At 39.5% G+C, this 26,826-nt stretch overlaps 1 protein-coding gene across 2 annotated transcripts in view; it reads right to left on the bottom strand.

Annotated features, from left to right (window-relative positions):
* FAM172A (family with sequence similarity 172 member A) overlaps positions 1-26,826 on the bottom strand; it is a 261,320-nt gene that overhangs the window by 207,792 nt on the left and 26,702 nt on the right. For both annotated transcript variants that reach the window (XM_026866666.1, XM_026866667.1), the window contains exon 5: positions 4,494-4,559. In XM_026866666.1, coding sequence (XP_026722467.1) covers positions 4,494-4,559 — 66 coding nt within the window. The remainder of the gene's footprint in view (positions 1-4,493; positions 4,560-26,826) is intronic.

Here is a 26,826-nt window from a genome sequence, read left to right on the forward strand (position 1 = left end):
CTCTATTTGTCCTCAACAACAGCAAAGATCAATCACTGATTATGCCATTAAAACTAGAGAAATACAAAGACTTCATCGGGATAAAAAAATTGCAGCCATCTTTATACTCGTAATATAACCTTCAATGGAGCACAAAATGAGAAATGTAAAAGAAATAATTGAACGGCTTCTCCCTGAATATGAGTCTCTTAATTTAAATTTTCAAGTCCAGTAGTATAGGTTGAACATCAAGAGAGCTACGATACCTTACAGTAACAATAATGCAATACGCATCTTCAGCCTCCCTGTGTAGGAAAAAACGCTCAGATCTATGTTTTGTCAGAGATGCTGACAGAACAAAATAATGGGAGGGCTTTCCCGATTTCCAGACTGCTCTTCTTTTCATGTCTGAAAAGAAATTTACAAACAGTTGTGTCCAGAACTGAAGCTGCCACCTGAGAAAGCAAAATAAAGACAGCAAGTTGGACTTTGCTTCATGAGGTCGAAATTAAGAAACATGAGAGAACGTGAAACGCCGTCATCTTAAACCTTTGAAGCATAGCATTTCTGTACACTAATTAAAAAAGGTACTCCACTTAACACGGCCCTGAAACACGCTTCATATATTTGCACATCATTACACTGTCTACTTCATTATCAGCTAACACAAAAAGGAAGGCCAATACACCGGCTTTCTGATCACCCGTGATGAAGTTCAGGAAAAAACACGTTTTTGTATTCACCTCTAAAATGTTCATATAATAAGGTCATACTCGTAAGAAGAGCCACCTTGGTCAGATCAAGGTCCCAGGGTCCTGCTTCTGACAACTGGCAGATGGCTGAGGGGAGGAGTACAGGACGTGTGGTTATAGAGTGATTCTTCTTTTGGGAACCAGTAACTTTGGAGCCTCCCGAGACTGAGTTTATACCTGGACAAGCACACACAATACTTCAATGTGCCCGTCCCACCTCAGTATTGTCAAATGGGGTTTTTTGAGTGCATTTATACCTTTCTCCTTGATAGCGTTCTGTGGCAATGGGTTCCACAATATAATTGGGACGTGTATGAAATAGTACTGTCTCTCTTTCAGTAGGGATCTCCTGCCTGATAATTTAAACTTGATGCCCCTTACCTTCTCTATTATGAAAAAAGCAAAAAACCATTCCCTATTCATCTTCTCTACACCTTTCATGATTTTATAGATTTGTCATAGTCCTTCCTCAGTCATCTATTTTCCAAGCTGAAGAATCTTTGTCTAATCTTTCTTTGTCTGAAAAGCATTTCATGCCTGTGATCGTCCTTGCAACCCTCCTCTGTATTTTTTTTTTTTTTAAATTCCTCATATCCTTTTTGATATGGTGTCCAGACTCCATGCAGTGTTCAAGATGAGGGCCCACATAATGAGTGGAATGATGATGTTTTTCTGTTTTGTTCTCAACACCTCATAATTCCTAACATCCTATTTGCTTTGAGGGTTTTTGACTGCCATTGAGCACTAACTGATGTTCTCAGAGAACTATTCACAGTCACTCCAAGCCCTTTCCTGAGTTGTAATAGCTCATTTAGAGGCCACCATTGTGTTTACAGAACGAGTTATTTTCCCCATAATTTCACATTTACCAGAATTGAATCTCATGTCATTTTATCATCCAGTCATTCAGCATCATGAAATAATTCCCCAACTCGTCACAATCAGCTTTAGATTTAAGTATTCTAAATAATTTTCGAAAAAAACAGCAAAGTTCGTTAGCTTGTATTAATTCCTTTCCTCCTTTTATTTACAGCTATGTCAATGCAGGCCTTAGTAATACTGCATTGGCAACAAATTATTTCATCTGTAAAATATGAACATCTTTTTTTCCCTTTTAACCAATTATTAACTTGTAAGGGGACTACCTCCTCCTATGGTTTTTAAAAGCATTTGGTGAGCTTATTGACACCTTTTTGGAAATCCACGTACGTTTTAACCGACAAGATCTTTCTTTTTCATGTGATCTCTAACTCCTTCAGTGAATTCTAGTTGGCTTTTTAAAAAGAAACCTGTACTGACTTTTCCCCCAATATATTATTTCCTCCTTAGACGTAGGAATCACTAAGAATCGCTCCTGGAGGCCTTTCAAAGACTATCGCATTTACTCACTTCCCATTTCTCTGATTAAAATAGCTGATTTCAGCAGTATGTTACATACTGGTTGGTTGTTCTGCAGCTTCATATTTGACTTCTTATAGAACCCTGGGCTTAAAAACCATCTCACACTGGAATTTGATTATCACACAGCACATCGATTTGTCCTAAGATCTCCTCCACTGATACATCAAATTTCAGACAGTTCCTCAGAATTACATCCTGTTTGGAAAAAAATTTAGTAATAATCAAGTGTGAAAACTGGACAAATAATGCTGGAAATAATCATGCTAGTTCTTCTTATTTGAGCTGAGAACTCCTTTTACATGCAGCTCACCTATCAGCCTCTTCAGCTCTCTTTTATTACTAGCCTTTACAACTGTAACAAGCTCCTCAAATTCAGTATTGGGTGATCTAGCTGTGATTTTATATGTAACTTGACAGCATTTATACTCTTTTCTATTTTCCTCACTTGCACAGGACTTACTCTTGCTATAGGCTGTCTTATTACTTCTATTAGTCTCCTTTACTAGTTTAGGCTTTTTTGTGTTGTTACTCGGGAGTCTGTCAGTGGTGATTTAAACATAGCCTTTAGACAGCTTTAATTTTTCAGCTTCTACATACACTGTTTCATTTTTCTCACTTTTGTAGGCCTCCTCACAACCTATTTTTGACTGTGGTGAGGGCTTCCTACACATAATAGTCACTACTAACGAAAGGTGCTCATACCTTGTGCCAAATTTTCCACGCTGCTCACAATTAAACAGCTGCATATATTTTGTGAGTTCTTACTTTGCTCCAAAATGCAATTAAATGATGACACTTTGCAGAAGCTGGAAGTAATACATTTGAGAATAGCTTAAATGCACTATTGACAAACTGCATCAGTACCTCAGTGCTTACTACATAATTTATAAATAAGAATAAACACAGATTAGTTCAACAGCGGGAGCTAGAAAGGGCCATCCGTCTCCCAAGCCAGACACCCAAATCTCAGAGCCCTGCAAATGAGTCCCCACATGTGACAGAGGTGATGGAGGTGTTGTAATACTTATTCTGAGTTTCTTCATCTTCATTTTTTGAAGCTAATAGATCAGCCTTAGCACAGCATTACTTACATTCATATTCCTTTTTACAAAGGACATTCAAAGAAAGTTCTACAGCCTCAAAACTGAGGTGCTTTAAAGTTTATAAATTACAGCCTCCTGCTTGCACAGAGAGAGGGTGACGTGGGCTGGGGAAGTCTTTTGACACATCACCTGTCTGGTACGTGGCAGTACTGGATCAGAAATTCCCCAACAAAGAAAACCAGTTGTGCAGAGAAGTTAGAGATCACGCCAGCACTGCACCAGGCAGACTGCCACAACGAACCCAGTTCTCTTCTCTGTCCACACAGGGAAGTGTGAAGTGGGGAAATGCCTTCTCAAGTGGTCTGGGGGCATCCATGCAGCCTGTGTGGTTGAGTAGGCTGGGAGCTCAGAGGAGAGCTGCTGCTTGCCCTCCCACTGCTCCGTGGAGATCCTGGCACAGCTCCTTCTGCCCTGACCAGGAGATGCTGGTAAAGCCTGGCTGGGAAACCTGGAGCATTTTGGGCAGGTTATCAAAAATTCCCTAAACAATATTTGGGGAATGGAAATGGGAACTGTGAAACGTTACAGAATTGCTACAGCAAAGGACCTTTTCCTTCCTTACCTCAAATGGGTTTTCCTCGACTGAGTATAAAGGACTGGCTGAGAACACAAAAGCTTCTCAAAGACCATAAGAATTCTTTATGATAGCACTGGAAAATCTACACAGTGCTGTCACACAACAGTCTCCCCTATGGTCTCCAGTACAGAACATAAAAATACCTGAACATCATCACGGTATCGCACGTATTTACAAACTCAAACGTGTTCTTTGGGCAGTGCTCCATCACTTCCAAGAGCTGATCCAGTATTTTTACTAAACAAGCAGCCCTTCATAAATGTTACAAGTTACCAAAAAATGTGTGTTTTCAAAAAATACTTGGAGTAGTTTACTGAAACTCAGTTTGACTTTATTCCTCTGCCTCTGAAGGCACGTTTCTTCTCTACATCCAGCTGTAGAGGTCTCAAAACATTCACACTTCTCAAAAAGCTCTGGTTCCTCTATCAAACGACCACATTTTGAAAATTCTGGTATCTGGTAAGGCAAGGAAGGCCCGGCTGGAGAAATCAAACACGTGAGAAGTGAGGTGGAACCACATCTCCAGATGCACACACACGCTGCGTGAGAAGGCAGCGTCCTGAGACAATGCCCTGCACAGAGCCCTGGCACACCTTGTCTTTATCTGGATCCTGGATTGCAGGTTATGCTTTTACAGATCCAAACAAACAACGTCTTCAGGAAAAAAAAAATTATACTTACTGGGAGAGTTACTTTCTTCAAGTGGCATTCCTTCTGCAGTAATTCATAAACATATTTAGTAATGATCTATGAGAAAAAAAAAAAAAGCAAATAGATATTAAACCACTTAGCGTAATGATATATCCAGGCAGACAACTTAAAGGCTAGTTAGTAGTCAGAGTTATAAGCTCTTGTATATGTTTTCACACTTATCTGAATCCTTTACTAAACAACTAATTGTAGGACTTGGAGCTTTACACAAAAAGATCCTCTCTGCCCCTCAGAAAACGCTGCTTGTCGGGACAAAGAAATTGTAACTGTACCTGTGAATCCATCACGTGCTGCTTGTGAATAATTATGTGCCTCAAAACTAAGGATTATAACCAATTAATATACACTCAGGGGTACAAGAAAGGCTCTTTTTTGCAAAGAAATACTTTAAAAGCATTTTTTTTCCACAAGCAGGACTCCTGAAACCCTCTCCCCTGCAGGTTCACTTCATGAGCTACGTAGAGAGAAGATCTTTAGTCACCCCCAGCACAAGTTGCCTTGCCATTTCTATTCACTGAACAGGGGAGGGATGGGTCAAAGGTTTCTAAATAGAAGAAAAACCCTGACTGATTCCCCACTATGGGTGAGTTTAAGTCTCTTGCCTCTATGTAGAAATAAAATTGAAATTTTAGACCTGAAACAAAAGAAATTATTTCAAAGAGCAACCCCCCCCCAAAAAAAAAAAAAAAAAAAATCAACCTAGTCACAACTAAAGGCTTGCTGTCTCAAAAGTAACAAAGTTGTTCACACTTCAAAGGCTTGCCTAATATCTAGGGAAATTTTTTTCACCCTTATATACTCTAAGAAAAATGGAGATGCAGATGTAAGAACTTTCTAACTATTATTAATTTGGGAATTAAACGGAGGAACAAACTAAAGCACTTTGTCCATATGGGGCTGTAAAAACAGTTTGGAAGTAACTGCCTGGATTTCACTGGCTACGGGAGTTAAGGGGAAAAAAAAAAAAAAGGCAAATTAAAAAGGGAAAAAAGTGCTCATTAAGAGCCTCAAATGGTGCTTGCCTTCTCTTTAAAGCTTGGGGAACTATGTTTAAATTCCAGACAGGACAAGATCTAAGTCCCAAAATATTAATCCAAGAATATCTGGGTACAAACCCAGCTGGTATTCTTTAGTCCAACCCCTCAAGGCCACAATTACAGCCATCTGAACCCACAGCATATTAAGCCACAACAGAAACGTCGCTGTAACAAAGCTCTCAAGTGATGGCATCTTAACAACACACTATGAACTGAGCAAGTAGGAGCCAGGGTATCATAAACTTCAATTTTAATTTTCCAAATGCACAATTACCAAATAAAGTTTCAATGAAGTCCAAAAGTTTTCATTATGTACATGTGAGCAAACACAATATGCAAACCTTTGGAACATATTTGAACAAATTAGAGGTACTGATGAAGGCTAATTAAAAATTTTGGCGCATGCCCCTCCCCTTCCTTTCACAAAACCCCAAAATCTTTATTAGGATTATGTGAATTCTTTGCTACCCTGCTCAAATACGTTTATTGATAGAATTATGTTCAAAAAACTTTATGGTTTTAAAGAAAATCAGTCTTACTGAACATTACTATCTACAGGGAAACTGCACTTGGAGAAAGAATTTAGCTGTGAGCCATGAGTTGATTTAAGACATGTTTATCCCCAAAGCAGTATGTTAGGAACATGCATACAGTGTAATTTTACCTTCAGGGCCAAACTTTTTATGGTTCACCGAAATCAACTTCAGTGTAATGCCAACAAGTAAAGCAGTTAAGTTCCTGCAGTCTCAGATGCTGATGTTGTACAGACATTAAAATGAGTATAATGATAATATGGCCTCAAACGTAGAAATTTTATTTTTCACTCTAAATCCAGGCATCTACTAACCGTCAAAACCAGTAAAAGAACACTCGGAAGAGAAAAAAATTGCTATGAAGAAAATATATTTCAGACACTGCTTGCAAAAATCTACCCTTTTTTGCAGCTATGTGTTTGTATCTATTTCTTCTATTCTCTCTCATCTATTTAGTCTGTGATGTCTTCAGGGCAGAAGTAAACCTTTACTCATTTCCTCCAGAGCCTGGCTCAATGGGGCTCCGATCCTAACTGGCTCTTTATGCACTACTCCAATATAATAAATAGTGATATCCCCCTTAAAAATGGGGCTGTTTAATCAGTAGAGGACTCTGGTATAGCGAAGACTTAGCCTAATGTACTGCTTTTAATAGCAGTAAACATGAAGAAAGATAAAGTAGGTAGGAGGCTCAGATTCAAAGTGTGAGATTACGACCTTCAGGCAGCTCAGCACCTGTATGGTCTCCACAGACCAGACAGACCTGAAGAAAAACTGCCATAAACTGCCCCCAGTACATACAAGACCACAAGAGGGTTTTTTTTTTGGCAGCAGATCAACAAGTTCAGGGATATCCTCGCAATGGCCGGTACGCTGTCAGCTTTATAAAGGATGGGCAGTGATACAAAAGATTTCGTGAAGCAGCAGCAAAGCCCAAAATTTGCCCAGATTTGAAATCATCATCATAACGGCCAGGTTTCCTGCGCTTTGCATGGATGTGCCCAGAAAATCTAGCAAAATCCTGTGTTCCTAGGAACATGGCCGCGCGTAACTGAAAACGCTACAAATCCAACATTACTTCTGGAATTTTACGCTTTTAATTACTTCTTGTGATTTTATGGATGACCCGTAATTTTGAAAAATTAACTTTTAAAATATCTTTTCTGCAGGCATTAAAAAGAGAAGGGAAATTAGAGCTACTATTACAAATCTCTACAAGTATTAGCCGGTGCATGCCGGTATTTTATCTTTAAGAACTGAAAACTGTTGTAGGATGTTGAACACTGTCTTGTGCCTTCCTGCATGAGAGGGTGGGTACGATTCCACTCTACGAACTCTCTTGGACTAATCGTTGGTCACACGGTTGCTCATGATGGTGGGTATTTAGTGACAGAGGCTGTTCAATCCAGTCCTGTGATAAGAGCTCATCTGGAACTCTCAAGCAACAAACTGTCCAGCACAAGACACTCTCAAGGCAAACTGTAACACTTGCTAGAGAGCCCTACTCATGTTATTTGTGCTAACCTGGGATATTTATACCTTTTTCTAAGGCCCTTGCAACTCATAAGGCGTGCCAACACCGTAAGCATACGCTGCGTTGTAATTCAAGGCAATGAAGTTGCTGGTGAGCAGGTAGCACCATGTCTGAGATCCAAAGGGAAAAAAGAACCAATAGTACAGCTTGCCCAAAGTGTGTGAAATTAATTGCCTGTTGAATGGAGGAAAAAAAAATAGTATTTCTGTACTTCTTGCCTGAGGCACTGGAAACTTCAACCCCATTTTACAGTATGTCTGCTCTTCATTCACTTCCAAGTGCAGACCATCAGGAAAACACACCCCAAACAGGGTAAGTGTCTGAACTAAGCACTCTCAAGGTGTTCTTATTGCCTGCTCTGAGAACTGGGGGGGGAAAAAAGCAAACACAAAATCAAAAAAATTCCATGCCTCTCATCACCTATTCTGATCGCAAGGGAGAAATCCTTTACAAGCACAAAAAGGTATTTAGCCTAACACTTCCACCCCCCAAAAATGTTATATTTGAACTGTGATCCGAGAAACTTTCTGTGATGAAGTCACAGCTTTCCTTAGCTTTGTTGAACTAGAAGAATTCCCAGAATGAAGGCAGGCTGATGACAGCAGAGACCACGGCTGAGCAGAACACATCCAGAACAGTAAAAACACCAGTACCTAATCTCTGCCACCATTTCCTCGTTACAGTTTTCCTTCATCTGCTGTGGACAAGGTCGAAAGCAGTAAGACATGGTTCAGGACAGGAACCAAACTTCAGCACTCTCAACTGCCCTTCGAGGGGCTTAAAACTGTCAGTCTTCTGTCTTATGTTGGATACGGCAGTGTGAATACCTCCAGAAGTTCCTTTTCAAAGTGCTAGGGGCCCCAAATGCGACATGTGCAAAGTCCGATAGTCTTATGGACAACTGGGGCATAGACCTACATCCTAACACTGATGCTTCATGTGGGTCCAGAACATAAGCTATCCTAATTATAGAGAAATTAAATTCGGTTAATTGACTGGACAACAAAAAGGACAGAGGCAGAGAAGACTACAGAAAGAAAACAAATATATTATCTTATGAAAGAGCAGAGATTTTACCCTCACATTGCTAAATATTCTGCACAATGGTGGCCAGGACTATAATGCTGCATGCGGTCTGCAGAGCAAAACTGAAATTCCAGGTAGTTCTGGTACACACAATCACAGTACACGTTAACTGGCAAGGTCCTGGCTTCATATGACTCGTGTTCTTTTGAGGTTATACTGCTCACATGGAGGACTTTCTTCAGGACTGTTTCCAATTACCAAAAAGCACCGAAAAATTCTCTTAGCAGCGTAATTTGTAAAATCTTTTCAACAGACCATCCTGAAGCTACGTGACCTACACCTGCATACAACGATGTGAAAAGAGAAATTAGAGACTAAGAGCTGTTGAGACTGACACATTTAAAGTTACAAAGATCCTGGAGGGACTGAAGCCTAAACATTATTTTAAGTTGAAGACAAAGAGACTCTTCAGTGCAATAAGCATCAGAGGCCTTTGAACAGCTAAAGTCTGGAAAAGAGGGCAACCCAAAGCAGGCCCACAAAGCAAGAAGGCAACTCCAGAAAAACTCAAGTTGAATAACAAACCCCCATTTTAAGTCTGTAAGAAGCTGAACGAAGCCTTGTAACACTTATCAAAAACGTCAAGAACCAGCCTGGAGCAGATGAGGAAGAGCAGAACTGTGGCCGAACCACTGGCGAACTTTTTCATAACAGAGATAGATAGCCAGGTATACAGACAACAGATCACAACTCGACTTGTTTCCCAACACCTGCACTCCAATCCAGAGGAGCTGCTTCAGAACACACCACATCAAAAACCATGCTGGGACGCGGTGAAGTGCCCTGAGCCTTGCTCGTCGAGCCCCTTCCACCCCCCACTCCATGCTTTACAACCCAAGTCCTATGAATTTTTTTATTTTTTTTTTCCCCCCCACTGAGTGTGCTCCCACTTTCAAAACCAACCGTGGGTGACTCTACCCACCACCAGACTACATACATGAATGGAACAGCAAACCCTCTGCAGAGGGAGAAAAAAGAAAAAGTAAACTACTCAAACTTGCAAAATGTTTTCTCAAGAGTGAATTCTCTGCTAAAGGCATATTAAAGAAATGGCACAGGCCCGTGTGATTTGTGGCTTTCACTTCTAAACCGGCACCTACCAGTATTCACTGGAAATCATTACCATGCAACGAATGCTCATGCATTCACGACAGATGTGAGGAACCCTTTGGTTAGCGCAAACCACAAAGTCCCTTTGAAGACAATCAAATGCCACATGTCCCTCTCCTCTCCCATATGTGCATCCCTCATGACCAAAACACCAACAACCCTGTCAAACGGTTGGTGTCTGGTTAACACATGATAAAGAATAAAGCACATGTGACATGACAAAGGATAAAGTGCATGCGAGCAGTTGACATTACAACCACTCACGACAGAGGATGGATTACAAGACCTTGGAGAAAGGGTAAAGGAGCATAAACTGTCAACTCAAGTTGTCCACGCCACTGCCTGCTCCTACACCCTTCTAGCAGATTTCTGGGAAAAAAAAAAAAATGAAATGGAGCAAATTATCAGTTAAATATATTCTTCTGGTGGAGCAGATCCAGCTGGATGGATCTGAGATTTCCCACATCACGTTCCTCATTCACAGCTATTCAAAACACAAACAAAACCCCATCACCACCATTACTACTCTTGTTACCACTTTTCACTACTCCAAGGATTAAATGCGAATAGAGACAGAACTACTCTCTCAAAGTTAACAGAGGCTACTTCCTATCAAGAGTGAGATGTGTTGGCAATGATACACTCACTCAGTGGATAGGAGGTTTCTGCCTCTGAAGATGTCAACTTGTGAAACAACACTCCTTAAACGCCTTATCAGAGCACTTGTTTTCATTAATTTTTAAAGACAGTTCTCAAAGTACATGAAAGTGCAGAGAGTACGAGAATCTAATGGCAATAATTTTCCTTGTAGGTTTTTATTAGTGGCCAGATTTTTTAGAATAATGTAGGTATTACATTTAAAAATTAAGGAGACTGTAGCTAATAAAACATAGGTGCAATGGCACTTTCTCTCTTGCTTGACTTCCTGTTTGTTCATAAGTCATACAATAAAAAGGGTTAGTACATTATTAGGGTCATTAGTAGTTTATTATTCCTCTATTAACCTTATGAGTTAACGATACTTCAACCTCAGTTTAATCTCTCGCATAAACATATATTACAGAAAAAAAAGAGAAAAAAGAAAACAGGAAAAAATTACAATTAAAAATATTAGTGAAAAAGACTTACGCAGAAACCACTGAAGCCTGATCATCTCTACTTTCTACAACAGCTTGCTCAGATATAATTTGCTATGCTTTGAGCTGAAGTAAAGAAAAATGCAAGGTTTTAAAATTTTTCTTTAGAGAACGCAGAAACAATTCAACCTTAGGTTCACTTGTCAGTTCCCACCCTGTGACAGAACTGCACTTAAAATGTGTAACAGTTGAACATTACCAGTTCGCCTGACAAATCCACATATAGAAAAAAACAAACCTCATTTGCCTTTGTGTTCTTTTCCTAAAGTAGTTTGTTCGACTTGACATCGCACAGTACAGCAAGAGATGCACCATCAGCTCCCCAAACCTCGAAAACACTTTCAACTATAAATCTGGACCGACAGCAAGGTACAACCTCTTGAATCGAACTTTCTCAAAAACTGGATCTTTCACAGGCACAGAAACAGTACTGTTTTCAAACAATTTCAATTCCGCCTAAGACATGAGGCCCCTCAGCACTACTAGTATTTTCTAAGAACTTCAAGGCAGTGTGCAGAGGTTGGAGGTTTTATCTCTAATCTTAAAAATAAACAAGGATAAACCACTAGAAGCAACGCCATTATGAGTAATGGATTTTATTGTTTTATAAGATTTGTCTCCCCATTAGCAATAAGCACTTTAACGCAATAAAGGGAAAAACAGCACAAGAAGGAAACAATCCTTGTAACATACAGTAGTCTACCCTTAACTTTGTCCTCTTTGCAGTGGAAGAGCAATAACGTTCAGTGAAACAAATGCAAAATGAATTCCAACTGACTGCCCTGCGGCAAATCTCAAGTGGTGGGACTGACCCGAGGCTTGCTACTGTGGCTGCCATAGCCTTGGTTGAATGAGTTTTATTTTGACCCTCAAGTGACAAACCTGCCAATAAGTAACAATGAGAGATGCAAAGGAACTTTTTGACATACTGCTCTTGGACACAAGACCTACCTAAGAACTGGGACAAACAAGAAAAAAAAAAATCCACCGACACCATGCCAGAACAAAAAAATCCTAAAAGCTGAATGGACTTTCTAAAGGCTCTGTTCACTGCAAGCTAGGAGGAAAAAAAAAAAAAAAAAAAAAAAATCAATGGCATTTTAAAAATCCACAAAAGACCTCACTTGGATTATAGTGTGGGAGAACAATTCATTAAGATGGAATTGACATTACCTCTAAGGGATTTCTTGCGTTTTCTTCTGAAAGCAATTCAATTCAATCTTAACACATGGGTGTGATATTCTGGATTCTGAGTTGACTGATCACAAATAGAATCTCAAGATCTTTTGAGAGAATTAAATTAAAAACAACAGGGATTTGTCATGAATGCAGCATATACTGTTGATGTGATTTGACCCAATGTTTTGTTACACGGTCTTTGCTGACACCTGTTGGTTTATTTTTTGTTTTTCTTTTTTTTTTTTTCCTTTTTAAGAAAAGCATCTCTAAATTTAGAAATCGCTTGGCAATTAATTGGCTTCAGAAATGGCTTAATTACATAGCCCATTTCATAAAAATTCTCTATTTCTTTAAAAATATGCATACATATAGATATATATGTATTAATACTAAGCAGAGGCTTCAAGCAAGCACCTTGCACCAGAAGCAATAAAACATCAGCAGAAAGCATGACCTCTATCCCCAAGCTGAGACAAAAAACAAAAGGATGAAAAGGCTGCAAAACAAAGAAAGAAACTAAAAAAAGCCCAGAAGAATAACAGAGGAACAAATATAAATGTGGCTTATAAACACGTTTTAATATTCCAGTTCAAAAAAACTAAAACTTAGGATGATTATCTCTAAATTTCCTATTAGAGATGAGTTATAAAAAGGGATCTGGAAGAAAGAGCAGTAGCAGTTCTGATTATTCCAACTATTAATGAAAAAAACATAGTTTATGTGGAGAGGTGGTGCTATGCAGTTTTGAAAGGTTAAAAATCCATGCCAAACCCAACTGACATATCAGATTAACATAGTTAAAGCATACCAGCTTTTGTGCTCAGAGACAAAAAAGTCAGTGATGTGTCAAGCATCTCATTTTGCCACCTTTGATTCCTCAGCAGAAATGACCAGATAAATATTCACAGATGGACTGAAGGCTTAATTTTATGTAAATCCAGGGCAGAACTCAAATTAACACCTTCTTTCCACAGCAAGATGTCTTAAACATTTTGCCACCATGCTCCAGAACAGTACTGGGTCAAAATAAATTGGATTTACATAAATTTAGCTGAAAAGGGCCATGGCACTGACCATTAGCAACGTTTCTTTTTTCCTTTTCTTGGCACAAACAGCAGTTGATACCCTCAGAAACACAAATCACAGAAATGTTTATAGTTTCACTATTAAATAATACCTGCGCCTCTTTTTTACTAGGTCAGTAAACCAGATTGCACTGGGGTCATTAACTCAATCACATACTTAAAATGTCAAACTTGGGACTCTCACTTGCTTTGAGGAAGTGACAAAAGCCAGCAGTTAAATTCTGAGAGAAATGGCCAGCTTGCTTTCTGTTTTTCTAGTCGATGGTTATGATACCAGTCCTTTGAAAGAAACTTCCCCTTAAGGGGGGGGGGAAACATGCCCTGAAGGCACTGCCTCTTCTGGGGGTATCAAGCTGAAGGTTAAGAAAAAAACCTTGGACACTGATGAACCTTTTTCTCTTCTTTTTCTTCACTCTTTCTCAAGAAAAGATTTCTTTTTTCTATTACACATGACTGAGCCCATCTAACCCAGACTTGTGTTCTGATGGCAGGCAAACTGAAAGAGGGAGCAAACTACAAAAAAATCCAGGTATGGTAAATGCCAGAACTTTCGACCAAGAGGTAAGGAAGATTGCTTCATATGTGCAAAGTAAAATCCCGACACTTTTGCTCTTGTTTAAAATGCAGGAGACCATTTAATACAACAATGAGATAAATTACTATTTTAAATGTCTTCATTAAATCAAATTCGGAAAGGTTATTTTATGTGTTTTTTCCACTTTATTTTAAAAACAATCCTACCATGAATAAATACTCTTGGTAACTGAGGTTTATAAAATAAACTTCCTAGCCCATACTACTTCACTTATTGTACGGGACAGTACGTAAGGATGCTGTTAGTTGCTCAGGAATATTTATATTGATGATGTCCAAAAAGCAGAGGGGACCGTTTCTTCCTGTCAAATCACGACTGAAAACCTAACGTAACCAATCGTGGGGCACACACACGTCCAAAGACAGCACATCAGTGTAGCACTTCTCATCAAGCTGCATGGGCACAAGTATCAGAAGAGGAAAAACAGCTAACTGCGAAGATCCGTACGCTACAATTTACTGTGTTTTAATGAATTTTAGCTGTATACTTTGCTTGGGAAGGAATCACATCTTTCTCAGTCCAACCAAGATACGGTCCAATTACGCATACAAAATTGCTTAATACGACGGTGATTAAGAAGGATCACAACAATTCATGTTTTTATGCAAACTTTGAGTGTTAGCTTGTGTCTCTGACCTTCTACTGAATACAAATATTATGAGAAGAAAAGCTCTTTTTGTCAAATGGGACATTTTGCAAGCTCTAATGGAAATTTTGCATTAAACCACCATAATACTTAGCACATCCAACAAAATAAGCAGGTGTTTCTAAAAAGTCTGTGAAGCTATGAAACAGCCTGAGTCAGAAAATACTGATGTCCCGTTCTGATGTCCATTTATACAGCACGTGACCAGGAGTGGTTCGTGTTAGCGTTTGCCACTTTCCCAGGAGAAGTTCACATGGCAGGATGCTTTGCTCTCTCAGAGGGTTGGGGCAGGCAGAAGAATAGCCAGGGGTTCTATACAGAAGTTATTAATAACAAATATACCAAATAGGAAGTAGTGACAATTCCTACTGGACAGTATCGAAGTATGGTCTGAAAGGGAAACTTCTCCCTGACATCCAATTTCTGTAATTTTACAGTATTTCATAGAAACATTAAGTAGGCGATTTTATCACCTAGATACAGATAAAGAAAATGGACATCAGTAACAGTGAGCAGCATGCTTGTGTGCAATTTGTAATTATCCCACAGCCACCAGTTCTGTGTTCGGTGAAAGGGTGTTACAAAACAGAGAGACACATGAAAGACATTTTAAATTCATCACATATCCGATAAAACAAGGTGAATGCAAAGAACAGTCCAGAGAATAAAATGAAAAGGTGAGATTAGGCATCAGGCAGATTTTTGCCTAAAAGCAACTTCTTCTATGAGAAGAGATGTTGATACAATTACCCCTGTGCCATGAGAACAGAGCAGAGGACCCGCACTGAGGATGATCTTCTCTCTGTCAAATGCAAAGCCGCATTTGTTGCTGTACACAACACGGGGTGCTGTGATCACACGCTGACTGATCGTCTCCATCGCCACGGCTACTGTCCGTCAGCAATCTGGGCAATGGGCGCACAGGCTGATGGGCACTCCCGCTGTGTTCTGCTCAAGGCCTCACCCAGACAGAAGAGGCAGGAGACCAGCATGTCGCCACAGAGCCTCGCAGCAAGCAGGCTGACAAGTGACGTTCCCGCAGTACCATCTGCAGTTTGCCTACGATCTTGTTTTGCACGCTGCTGCTCCTCCATTTTTCCCCTTCTACAAACCGAGACTAAGTTGTAAGCCAGGGACTACCTTCAGGCCAGCGTTCACAAGGAAGCTCTCATCTGGCTGAGTCCCTGGGCGCTTTATCACACACAACAGTAGGTCCTGCTGCATTCGTGACCCAGGCCTGGGTCTTGCAGACTGCTCCTGCACCCAGGAGAAGCCGAGCTTGCAGAGGGCAAGCAGCTCCTGCAGAGGCACGGGGAGATCCCGGCAGCACCCGCAGCAATTCGTGGGCAACATCAAGGCACAGGCAGACAGCAACCTACAGCTTGCCATGAGAATCCCATTTTTGTCCCCTAATTGATGGCAGAGACCAAGCCTTTTCTTGAGTTAATGAAATGGAAGCTTTGGGTTTTTTAAACAGCAAAATGCCTCCACTGATACTGGAAACAATTACTGCTGCTCCTTTTGATAGTCAGCCAAATAATTTGTTTTTGGCTGGGTTGAGGGGAAATGAATATTGTGGCTTCTCCTGCTATTTGTGCTGCTGGCTAATGTGCCTTATTTTCCCAACACAATATTCCTAAAATTATGAGTTGTAATGAAGGATCAAGAACATATGCATTCCTGAATACTGGACGTCAGCCCAAAATTACGTTACTACAATCTAAGTTGGGACCCTTTCTGTTACTGAATGTAGCCTGTCCAAAAAAAACTACGAAACTGTACTAAAAATGTGCATTAACCTTCACTTCCTACTTGTATTCACCTCAAGATTTACTTAATTTCTGTTCACTTTACCCGCATTATCTCTAGGGATATAGGCTATTTTTATGTCAAAAATTATTCGTAGGTCATTTAATACTGCAGCCAAACGAATTCTGCTTTTTAATGTACCTGACAATATCCTCAATTGGTTTCCTGTGGAGGTGGAAAGGTAAGCCCAAGAAACTTACAAGAATACAGTGAGCACTTCACCAAGTAGAAGAAAAGATATTTTTAAATTCTCAGGCAGACTGTGAACTGAAATCAGATTTGTGTTACAGATTTGATGAACACCATCTCACAGATTTACTTTGGAATTATCCAGTCACACTGTATCTGTATAAAGAAAAATTTGTTCCGGAAGGAAATATTAATGATATATTTTATTACTTTGCAGTTTTAGTTTGCTGATGTAGAACTGATCAAACTTGAAGCCATATATTTGCAACTCAGTATGCACCTTGATCATTTCCACAAGCTGACTTCAACGTATCAGCTGTGAAAATTATTTGAATTTTATCTACCTACAGCCATACACATCTGGAAATATTTTTGCATATACTAGACATCACCATGACCAAGAGCACTGAATTATGTTGACATCTGCAAGAACTGATCAGACCTCTCACTTTGTGATTAAACCTTACGTGGTCCCTAGCAAAGTAGCATCCAACACTCTCTGACATTCCCGAAATACTTAGTGAGAAGAGGTGTGACACTGTAAATTGAATAGCAGATCGAAACCCAGGACAAATGAGAGCTCTGTTCCTGGCTGAATGCTACGAGTACAAGCTCATGTTATCAAACAAGCTGTTTCCTTTTCTATTATAAATTGATCACAAGGCAAAATCGCTCTTAGAGCGCACTTTTGCCAAACACAATGGAGTTGAGCAGGGGTATATATGCTATCATGTAATACTTTTTCAAGTGTGTCATGACACGTGTCTTGAGAAATCTGTTGGTGGAAGGCAATATGCACTCTGAAACCTGGAGTAACAGAGGAGTCTGGGAGCAGGTGGCAGGATCCATAATAACAGCAGCACTTGACAGAACCATAGCTTTGATGCGGCGAGCAACTGCTCTTTCTTCTCCATGTCACGTCCCGACTGTAACAGCCTGACATTCAGCACCTCTCCTGAACAACCAGTTAACAGCTGCTTAGGATTCGCGGTGCTCCTTCTGAAGTTTTCATGCTGTCCTTCACAAAACTTCAGTGAGTCATTACATCTGACCACCTTAGAAAACTTGGAAAGCAGCACATTTTCCTCCCTTAGAAGAAAGCCACTACGAGCCCAGCCCCGTCTACCACGGCCATTTCTCGCACCTCCCAGCAGCAAACTTCATCCAGGGTGTCCTGTCTACCAGGAGGCTCCACCACAGCAGTATGCAGGTTTCTGTCTCAACCACGCACAGTTAGGGTGTTCCTGCTTAAAAGTAGCCTGCAATCTTTTAAGTGATTGGCCTGATATAACTTTGAAGCTGCCCATACTTTGAGGAGGGGAGTTGACTGCAGAATCCCCAGAGGTGCAACCAAGATTATTCTGTGATTCTAAAACAATACCCAAGATATCAATACCATCTTGTGCTGGTTTTGGCCGGTATAGAGCTAATTTTCCTCGCGGTAGCTAGTATGGGGCTATGTTTTGGGTTTGTGCTGAAAACAAGTGTTGATAACAGAGGGATGTTTTTCATGATTGCTGAGCAGCACTGACACAGAGCCGAGGCCTTTTCTGTTCCTCACCTCACCAGCAAGTGGCTGGGGGTGCACAAGGAGTCTGGGGGGACACACAGGTGACCTAAGGAATATCCCAGACCACATGGGGTCCTGCTCAGCAGTAAAAGCTGGGGGGAAAAAATAAGGAAGGGGGAATGCTTAGAGTTATCTTTTGATAAGCTGGTTGTCTTTCCATGTCACTGCAGACTGGCTTTCCTGGAGATGGCTAAACACCTGCCCGCAGGTATAAAGGCATAAAAGGCTTCAGTCTAACTGTCCCAAACTCTAGAATGTGTAATTTTTGACTGCCAGGGGAGAGTGTGCCTCCCCTCTAAAGATGAACCAAGCAGGTTTCTTCATCCCTCACAAAGTTCTCTCTCCTACAACACATCAAGATGTGCATGGAAAAAAGACATCGCCGCTTTTCACATTAATGGATTCAGCCACAAGGTAAATTCTTGTAGCCCTTTGCTGGGACAGTAAGTGTTAACACCCACTCGGACATCTAGAACAGAAAAATACGGTCCTCGGCCATTACTGTGTGCCAGCATGAGCTTCACGAATACAAGCACGCATGGAGCACAATGATTAATCTGGCCTGCATATTTCATACCTATGACAGAAAGGCTTGCTTCTGTCCTCCTGCACCTGATGCAAGTAGATACCTCACGGGATGTTTGCTGTATTCATATTTTAGTAATGCATGCGACGGTTATCAGTCGTTTGGCTGCCAGAGCCCCCAAAAGGTGCATTCACTACACTGGTTGCTGTAATCCTCAGACTAATGTTGAATGTAATGACAAATGACTAACACTGGAAAAAGATTCACGAGTTCTGCTATAACTTGGCCACTTATTTCAGTGACATTTTGGCCATTCACACCTTTTACACCTGTTGACTTCGAGGGTAGTTGCTTCCACAAGAAATAGTAACATTTGTACACATACGTACAGGGATGCTCAGTTTTCATCTCATGGGTGCTGGGTATCCTGGGTAAACTATTTTCCAGTGAACACTTTGACTTCTGTGAAAAGCATTAACATTTCTGCAAAAAAATACCAAATCCCTCCCTCAAGGAAAATCTATGAAGTTCTAAGCCAAACAAAACCAAAACCCACAAAGAACTGGTGCAAATATCAGCATTGTGTCTTGACATATCTGACACTTCATCCCACCTCAACAAAAGCAATTCCTGTCCGAGAGCTTCACCATTTCTATTTTGCTGACAGCTATTTTAGCATTATTCCCCACCTCCACTGCTACCTGCAGTTTCATACAGGTGTTTAACCAGTACACAGAACAACATTTGTTCTAAAACTTGGAAGTTAAAAGCCTCTGTAAGTCAGCAGTTACAGAAATGTTCACTTCAAAAATCTGATATGCATTTCCATAGCACCGAGCGAAGCAGGATTAAGAAGTTGTTTCAACAAAAATTATAACAAATCAAACATGTTTTTTTTAAAGATAAACTGTAACAACCAATCTCAATAATGTCACAGAGGAAACTGAGTATCAAACCCCTGATGGTCAGGCAGCAAGAACCCTTAGTACTTTCAATTAAAAACTTCTTCCAGTTACCTGTCCTGATTTTTTTTTTTTTATTTGAACCTTCTGCCTTCCTACATCTTCATAAACTAAGATCAATTTCCTTCTTTCATTTATGTCATTACCTTCAGATGGTGCAACCAACTACAGCAACACTCCCTCTGTGCCTGCTGTATCAATTTTATAGGAAAATAAAATACCTAGCCTCCATTTTTTATATAATTCTGCATCTTTTTTAGTTTTCTAACCAATTTCATGAAATCAAAAGTACATACAATACCCAAAAAGCTGTCTCACATAGAACTGCAGCTTACAGTGGACAAACACGCCCATTTCTTACATTTAGCATTCCCCCTTCCTGCTTAAGCACCAACTTTAAGTTCTACTGCCCCAAAATTCTTATCAGCATGTGACGAAGATACATGTCTTACGCACGAAAATTAATGGTGTCTAAAAACAAGTTCAGGCTATAAAACTTAACAAAACCACATTCAAATACATTTTATACATTTACTTGTACTTTTATGTGGAACTCTTACATGCATTCCGACTGTAGTGGACGTATGTCAGGTTTTATCTTAAAAACCCCACGTAGAATAGAGCCATATATAGTGAAGACAGAACTTTAATTCCTGAATCTAGAAATTAAAAACATTTTTACATGCTTTTTCCACACTGTGGTATGTGGTGTCAGATCTACAGTGATAAGATGAAGCTACCATAAAATCTGTATAATTTACACTGCTGGAAAGAAGGCAAAAACATATGCACACACACTCCCCTCCTAGTTAATTCAGTGAAAACATGAAAACTATTTTTCTCCTCAAAGATCTTTCATATCTTATTACCAACAACACAGTCAGGGTATCACTCAAGAGAGGAACGCAAGGACTTGGCAGATAACACTGGAAAAAGTTGAGAGGTGCAACGACCCAAAAAGCACAAGAGGCAAATCTGGAAACCCAGAAGGTGAGAAGGAATTGGCACTGTCTGTGGAAGAGCATGATGCCTTCCTGAATCGTCACAGACAGGACAGTGCGTGAGTTAAGATAAATAACTACGTATTAAGCCTCTCAAAATCGTAAGTAACCAACGTATTGAACTGATCTTCCTTAATAGTCATAACTGCATCTAACAGCTTCAAGCATGCTAACTGGGTATTTCTGCTGCAGCCATCAACAGAAGATAACAGATACCAAAATTCAGTTGTGATTGAGTTAATGAATTGAGCAGCTGGAGCATCTTAAAGTAATTTTAGGTTGTTTGCACATACAGAAATACAACGCTCTATTGATTTATAATTGAATTTTTTTCCTTTCAAATTATTCCTATTAAGGACTGACACAGCTGATACAGCTTTATTAAAAAATATCACTATTCTGCTGAATTTTAATAAAAATATTACCAGAAAACTGAAAGATATAGGTCTCTTGTTGAAAACGCAGAAAGTGTTAAATTCTTTATCTTGGAAAAGCTGAAAATCCTGTGAAAGAGAACAAACTCTTCCGGAGTTCTGCAACTGAGGTAAAATAAACACATTTTAAAAGAGCTGCTTGATGAAGGCAGTAATCTACATATCTCTGGTTTTCAAAAAACTCCTGCTGAAACAGTAGGAAAATACTTTGCCTTTCATAAAAACTTTTAATATCACTGACGGAAACCAGAACTGAACATTCACAAGACCTTAAATATATATTTTTTTCTAATCACCTAGTTGGCAAAAGCCAGGGGTTTTTTTTCACCACTCCTTTAACATAAAGTAAGTCAGCTACATCCCATCTTACTCCCTGGCTGTGAACTCTCTGCTGATTTTGGTGTTCACTATTCACTGTTTAAAGGTGGGAATGATTAATAAGACCAACGATAATTCAATTTTATTCTCTGTGCGATAAATCTTGGGGTTTTTTTCGTAACAAGAAAAAGAAGAAAGGAATTAATGCATTTAGATAAAAGGTGGATTAGTTGTATTTTTAATTTCAGCTACATGAAAATGGTTGGTACAAAAGTTTATTAAAAACTGAGAGTCTAAACTTTTGCATATAAACCCAGGATGGCAAGAATGGTTCTAATTGAACTAAAGCTGCTGAAGGTTTTATTTTTAAAAAGCTCATGATTAACTCATTGAAACACTCCCCCTACTCCAATTTTTGTCTTCTTTTTAACAATTAGTACCATTCTTTGAATTGCAGCAACTTGCAAGTGCTTTATAAACAACCATCTGCCTTATTGTATCTTCTCTGCTTTTCACTGTTTATCAATTTAAAAATGTAAAACACATTTATCAACACATTTATCAACAATGTAACAAATTCCCATCTGGGTTTATGAGATGCTCATCATTTCTTTCAAGACTCATGCTAACAATAATTATGAAACTATCTCTGAACCTTTCGAGTACTGTCATGTTACTGTGATGAACCAACCTACTGCCAGTTGCTGCCTACAAACTAGAAGAGTTCACTGAAGCACATCTGACATAATCATTCCAGTAAAAAGTCTTCACAAACAGCAGATTTTGAAAGCGGGTTTAGCATATGCAAATGAATATATTGCATGCAACAAAGATTCATATTTAAATTTAAATTTCCTTAGGTACTATTAAGTAGTCTTCAATCCTTGCTGTCTGTCCATCTACTTCGCTCCCCAAAAAGAAACGCTGAAGATGAACAGATTGTTAAAAGCTGAAATCTTTCTAAAATTCTAATGACAGTACACATATATAATTCAGATTCTTTTTTTTTTTTTTTTTGTGCTGCCCCTACTAGCATTTTCTTTCTGCTATCAAAGGCATTGGTTCAAAAATGAGTGAAGTAAAAGGACTGGAAACTTAGGGAACGGCTCAGGCACTATTAGAGAGAAATTCAATATCCTGCCCCATTTTTAGGTGTTTTATCTAGTTTGCTTAAAGAGTCTTGTAGCATGTTTCTGTTTCACACTTACCTATCACAAATCAAAAATGATTAACTGAGTACAAAAAACCCTGTAACCAGTAAGGCATGGATTCCTCAAGAACTGCATATATAGACCCTGGTGTTTGACAAGTGATAGGTGTTATTTAAGCTCTTCCTCCAACTGGTACGTTCAAAAGTCTCTATTCCACGTGGATTCTTCTCTGTCTAGTAAGAAATGAGATCACACCTTAATTTATTCTAAAGATCTTGCCCAATGTCTCTCTTCTGCTCAGCTATTTTTCTCCAAATAGTACAACTCTAAATATTTTTGACACTTACTCCACTGTAAAATTCTGCTAAAGCAAAAACCTTCTGCAACAGTCATTACTAGATGGGGCACAACATGCACAGAAACAGCACTATCAAATTGCTTCCAAAGGAAACCACCCAAAATGGGATTTAAACACTTTCAAGCATGAGGATGGAAGAAATAATTCCATCAGATGCTTTCGCTCTGCCTTTGAAACAAGGACATAAAATCAGGAAGAGTTCGTTAGGTTCTCAGTGAGGATTTTTACTGCCCCGTGAAAGTTTACCCCTACTTGACTGTAATACAAGACACTGAAAAAATTCAGTTCACACTCGCTCAACAGACACCTGTTAGGTATTTGGCATCTAATCTCTTTGAACAGAACAACCTCTTCAAAAGCCCTAGCCAAACAAGCATCCCATGAAAGCAAATGTCCAAGAACCCGCCTATATATATTACATCATTATCAATTTATTCTGTCCTCTCAGTAAGACAGATTTTTTTCAACACCGAATAACTAACAGCAAATGCATTATAATAAGTCAAGGTACACAAACATAATTTTGCTTAATCCATGGTGTGCAGCACATACTTTATTATATTAAATTCTCACTAGCCAGAGAAAATCTGGAATGTTTAATGATAAACTGTCTGTGCAAAGAAACGGAAACTAGAGTGTAAGGATTTCTACTAATCATCTGCAAATTTTATTTGGAACTTGATCCCGCAGCCCTTATTCACAAGATCAGACCTATTGAGTTTATTCACATGAGCTTCGGCTGCAAGATTGGACCTTAAGTACTATCAGGTGCACGTGCAGCCTATCATCAGATTTTGGGTTATTCATGTAAGAAGCTACCCTTTCAAATGCAGACTACTTAATGCTTCCTTCTTCATTAACTTACATGTCCTCTTCTGCTGCTCTATGCTTTCATTTGTGCTATGTAAATAGCTTCTTTCTCTCAGTCATCCAAACAAATAATGCTCTTTGCAACCAAGGAGGAAATTAGTAGCAGGTGAACGCTTATTTTTTAAATTATGTTGAGACCAAGCTGTTCTTTAACTTAAAGGAGATCTGGAAAGAAAAAAAAAAATCCCATTTTAGTACTTACTGATCTTAATTATGGGTTGTCATTGTCATAATTCTACATACTTATTTTTTTCCCACACACAAATATTAACCTTGATGGTTAATCTACTTTAGGATGAGCTGGACCTAACATTGTGCACACACTTTAAAGCAATTTATTTAGTGGGACAAGACTTCTCTGATGATGTAAAATTAACTGTATCTTACCATACATGAAACATGCAAGGAATTTCTGACTTAGGTGTTCTATTTCTTTGCCTTCCATATCTGTTCTACATAAATATAAGGTATTTTCTTGTGCTATGGTGTGGTAACTGTGAAAAATAACCACAATTCTTCTGCTGCCTGCTTATATGCTTCTGCAGGTCAGACAGGCTGCAAATACAAGAGATGGCATAAACCAGTTCTCGAACAGGACCAGAGGAGAGGCATTTATTTCATGGTCCTCATTATAATCTACATATTTACAAATCCTGTTTGACTTCTTTAAAGACACGGGTATCCAAGCAAACTGTCAGTACAGGTAAAAAGTCTCTTCATTTGTGATGGCACTCACAAAAACATCTGCAAATATTAAATGACCTCCAAACAATCACCGAGTTATAATCACCCAGTGCTAGAGCTGTAAAAGATGTGCAGAGGGAAAGACAGTAACTGCCTACTGATGGTGGGGGTACTCTGGTTACTGTAAGACTATGGAAGAAGAATGCAAATATTACCTTTCTCAGACTAAATTTCATTATCAACACGACCTATATGAGTGGCAAAAGGCAAGAGATTTTAGTAGTATTTTCTTTGTAATTCCAGGTAATTTCAACATCACGATGAAGCAGGGGCTGAAGCTGACTGTTGGCAGTTTCAGCAGCCATCATACCAACTCAAAGTGCAGTACAAACAGTAAACACAGATATCTACTTAAAATTCAAGGAGAAGTACATGGTGTGAGTCTAATCTGCAGTTTAACCTAGAATTCAAATCTCCATAATTCCTGGCCAGAAAAAAACCAAAATACTTCAACTTTGAACTGGAATGGTACGTCCGCAACAACTGAACTGTTGTCACAAAATTGTTCTCAGCCATACTTCAAACTTGCCACATGGATTAATCGGCAGTTAGAAGCAGCTGCAACACCATGTTCTGTGCACTTCTGTTGCCATTTTAATTTTTAAAAAGCAAATGGAGAGGCTCTCCACAAAATTCAATGCCGCAATAGCAGTGACTGAACCAGAATCACAAAATTATGAACAGTTCACTAAATTGTCTATTAGAAGCACATATCAAGAGGCTGCAGAACAAATTGTGTGCCTGAAATAACAGATCAATGAATGAAGAATAAAGAGATGTAAGAAGTGGAGACGTTGACGAACCATTGTAATTTGTGAAGAATCAATTTCCATACAGCCAGAGTAATGGCAGAACATCACAGATAGCGTATTCATGACTTTTAACAGCAAAAAATCATGGATTACCAAATGGAAATTTATTAATGCTGCAAGAAAGAGAGAACGGTGCTGTAACACAAGGCCAGGAAGTACAACCAGTTCTTAAAATTAGCAAAACGCAGTAAAAGCAGCCCACAATACGTATGTACAGTTAAAAAAAAAAAAAAAAAAAAAAAGTTTCCTTGGGCAAGATGGGTATATCCTTTAAAAATCAGAAAACCAGCATACAACGACTGAGCTAACAATGGAAACACTGAATACATAAGCCACTTCTGTTTGATGATACAAGTCCAGCTACTTTATCATCTCACTGTATGTCCAGCTACCTAAACGTTCAGCCACAAATATGTATGAGACAACTCCTAAAGCCAAAGGATGATGTTTCAAAGCAAAGGCCTATGGCCAGATTTTACTACATCACCTTATGAATGGTAGGAGCTGCTGCTTCTTAAGCTATCACAGTTTGCTAAACACATTTTACCCTAGAATATAGAACAACTAATCAGAGGGTAATATACTGCTTCTGTACTATTCAACATCTACATCCGTGACCCACCAATCTACGGCACAAAAGAAGGTTTTATCTATGTGAACAAATGCCAAGGGTCGTGCTGGTCAGTGTCCCCTGCGTTCTCAGATAACTATATAAACACCCATAGTGCCAAAAACACACAATGGTGCATTCATAAATTTGTGGCTTGTTGGAAGAACTGTGTAGTATCAAGCCCCTAGCAGACAACAGACTGAAACACAGATCAGTTTCTTTTTTTCTCTAAAAAGATAAAAGAAATAAACAACTTAGACCAATTCGCCCTGTCAGATTCCTGACCTCACGCTTTCCTTGCCTTTTTACCCACCAATATAAACAAAGTGCGTTTTCAAAGATCACTCAGATCTGAGCATGACAAAAACTATAACTGAAGCAAAACGCAGAAGATGGATCACAGACGTAAAGCACGAACTCCATGAACGCACCACATCCCCTTGCCAACCAAAAATCACAAAAAGTGGCTTCCTGTGGCTCGAAGCCGTGGCGCTCGCTATTCAGATGTACAGAATGAGGAACCTGATGACATTGCCAAACATGTCCAAGAAGGTGTGGTGGCACAGGAACCCACACGGAGACATACTAATCTTTAGAGTTGTGTCTTGTCCAACTCACTTATTGGGAAAATGGAGATATTTGAACAATACAGGCACACACAAAGGTCTGCACACACAGGCCATGCAACAGGTGCCAATCTGCTTCTTGATGGAAGAAGTATCAAGTCATCTAGACAATGCAACAGATTGGGCAGGAGGACGTTCCCTGCTTTGGAAAAAACATACAGTTGAGGTGTAAGGATGTGGGAGGCGGCAGCAGTAGTAGCCCGCATCATCTCCTCCCCTGCCACAGTTTTTGCAGGAATGAGGAGGAGGTAAAAAGCAAGATTCTCCAGTCCCCTGTAACAAAGCTGTGGCAGGACAAAGCAGAGCTCAACAGCTGGACAGCTAACACCCATCCAGCACAGCACCCAGGCTGAAAAGAATGGAGAGGCCAAGCTAGCCCCAG

This window comes from Athene cunicularia (assembly GCF_003259725.1).
Source record: "Athene cunicularia isolate RWA chromosome Z unlocalized genomic scaffold, athCun1 chrZ_part3, whole genome shotgun sequence".
NCBI lineage: Eukaryota > Metazoa > Chordata > Aves > Strigiformes > Strigidae > Athene > Athene cunicularia.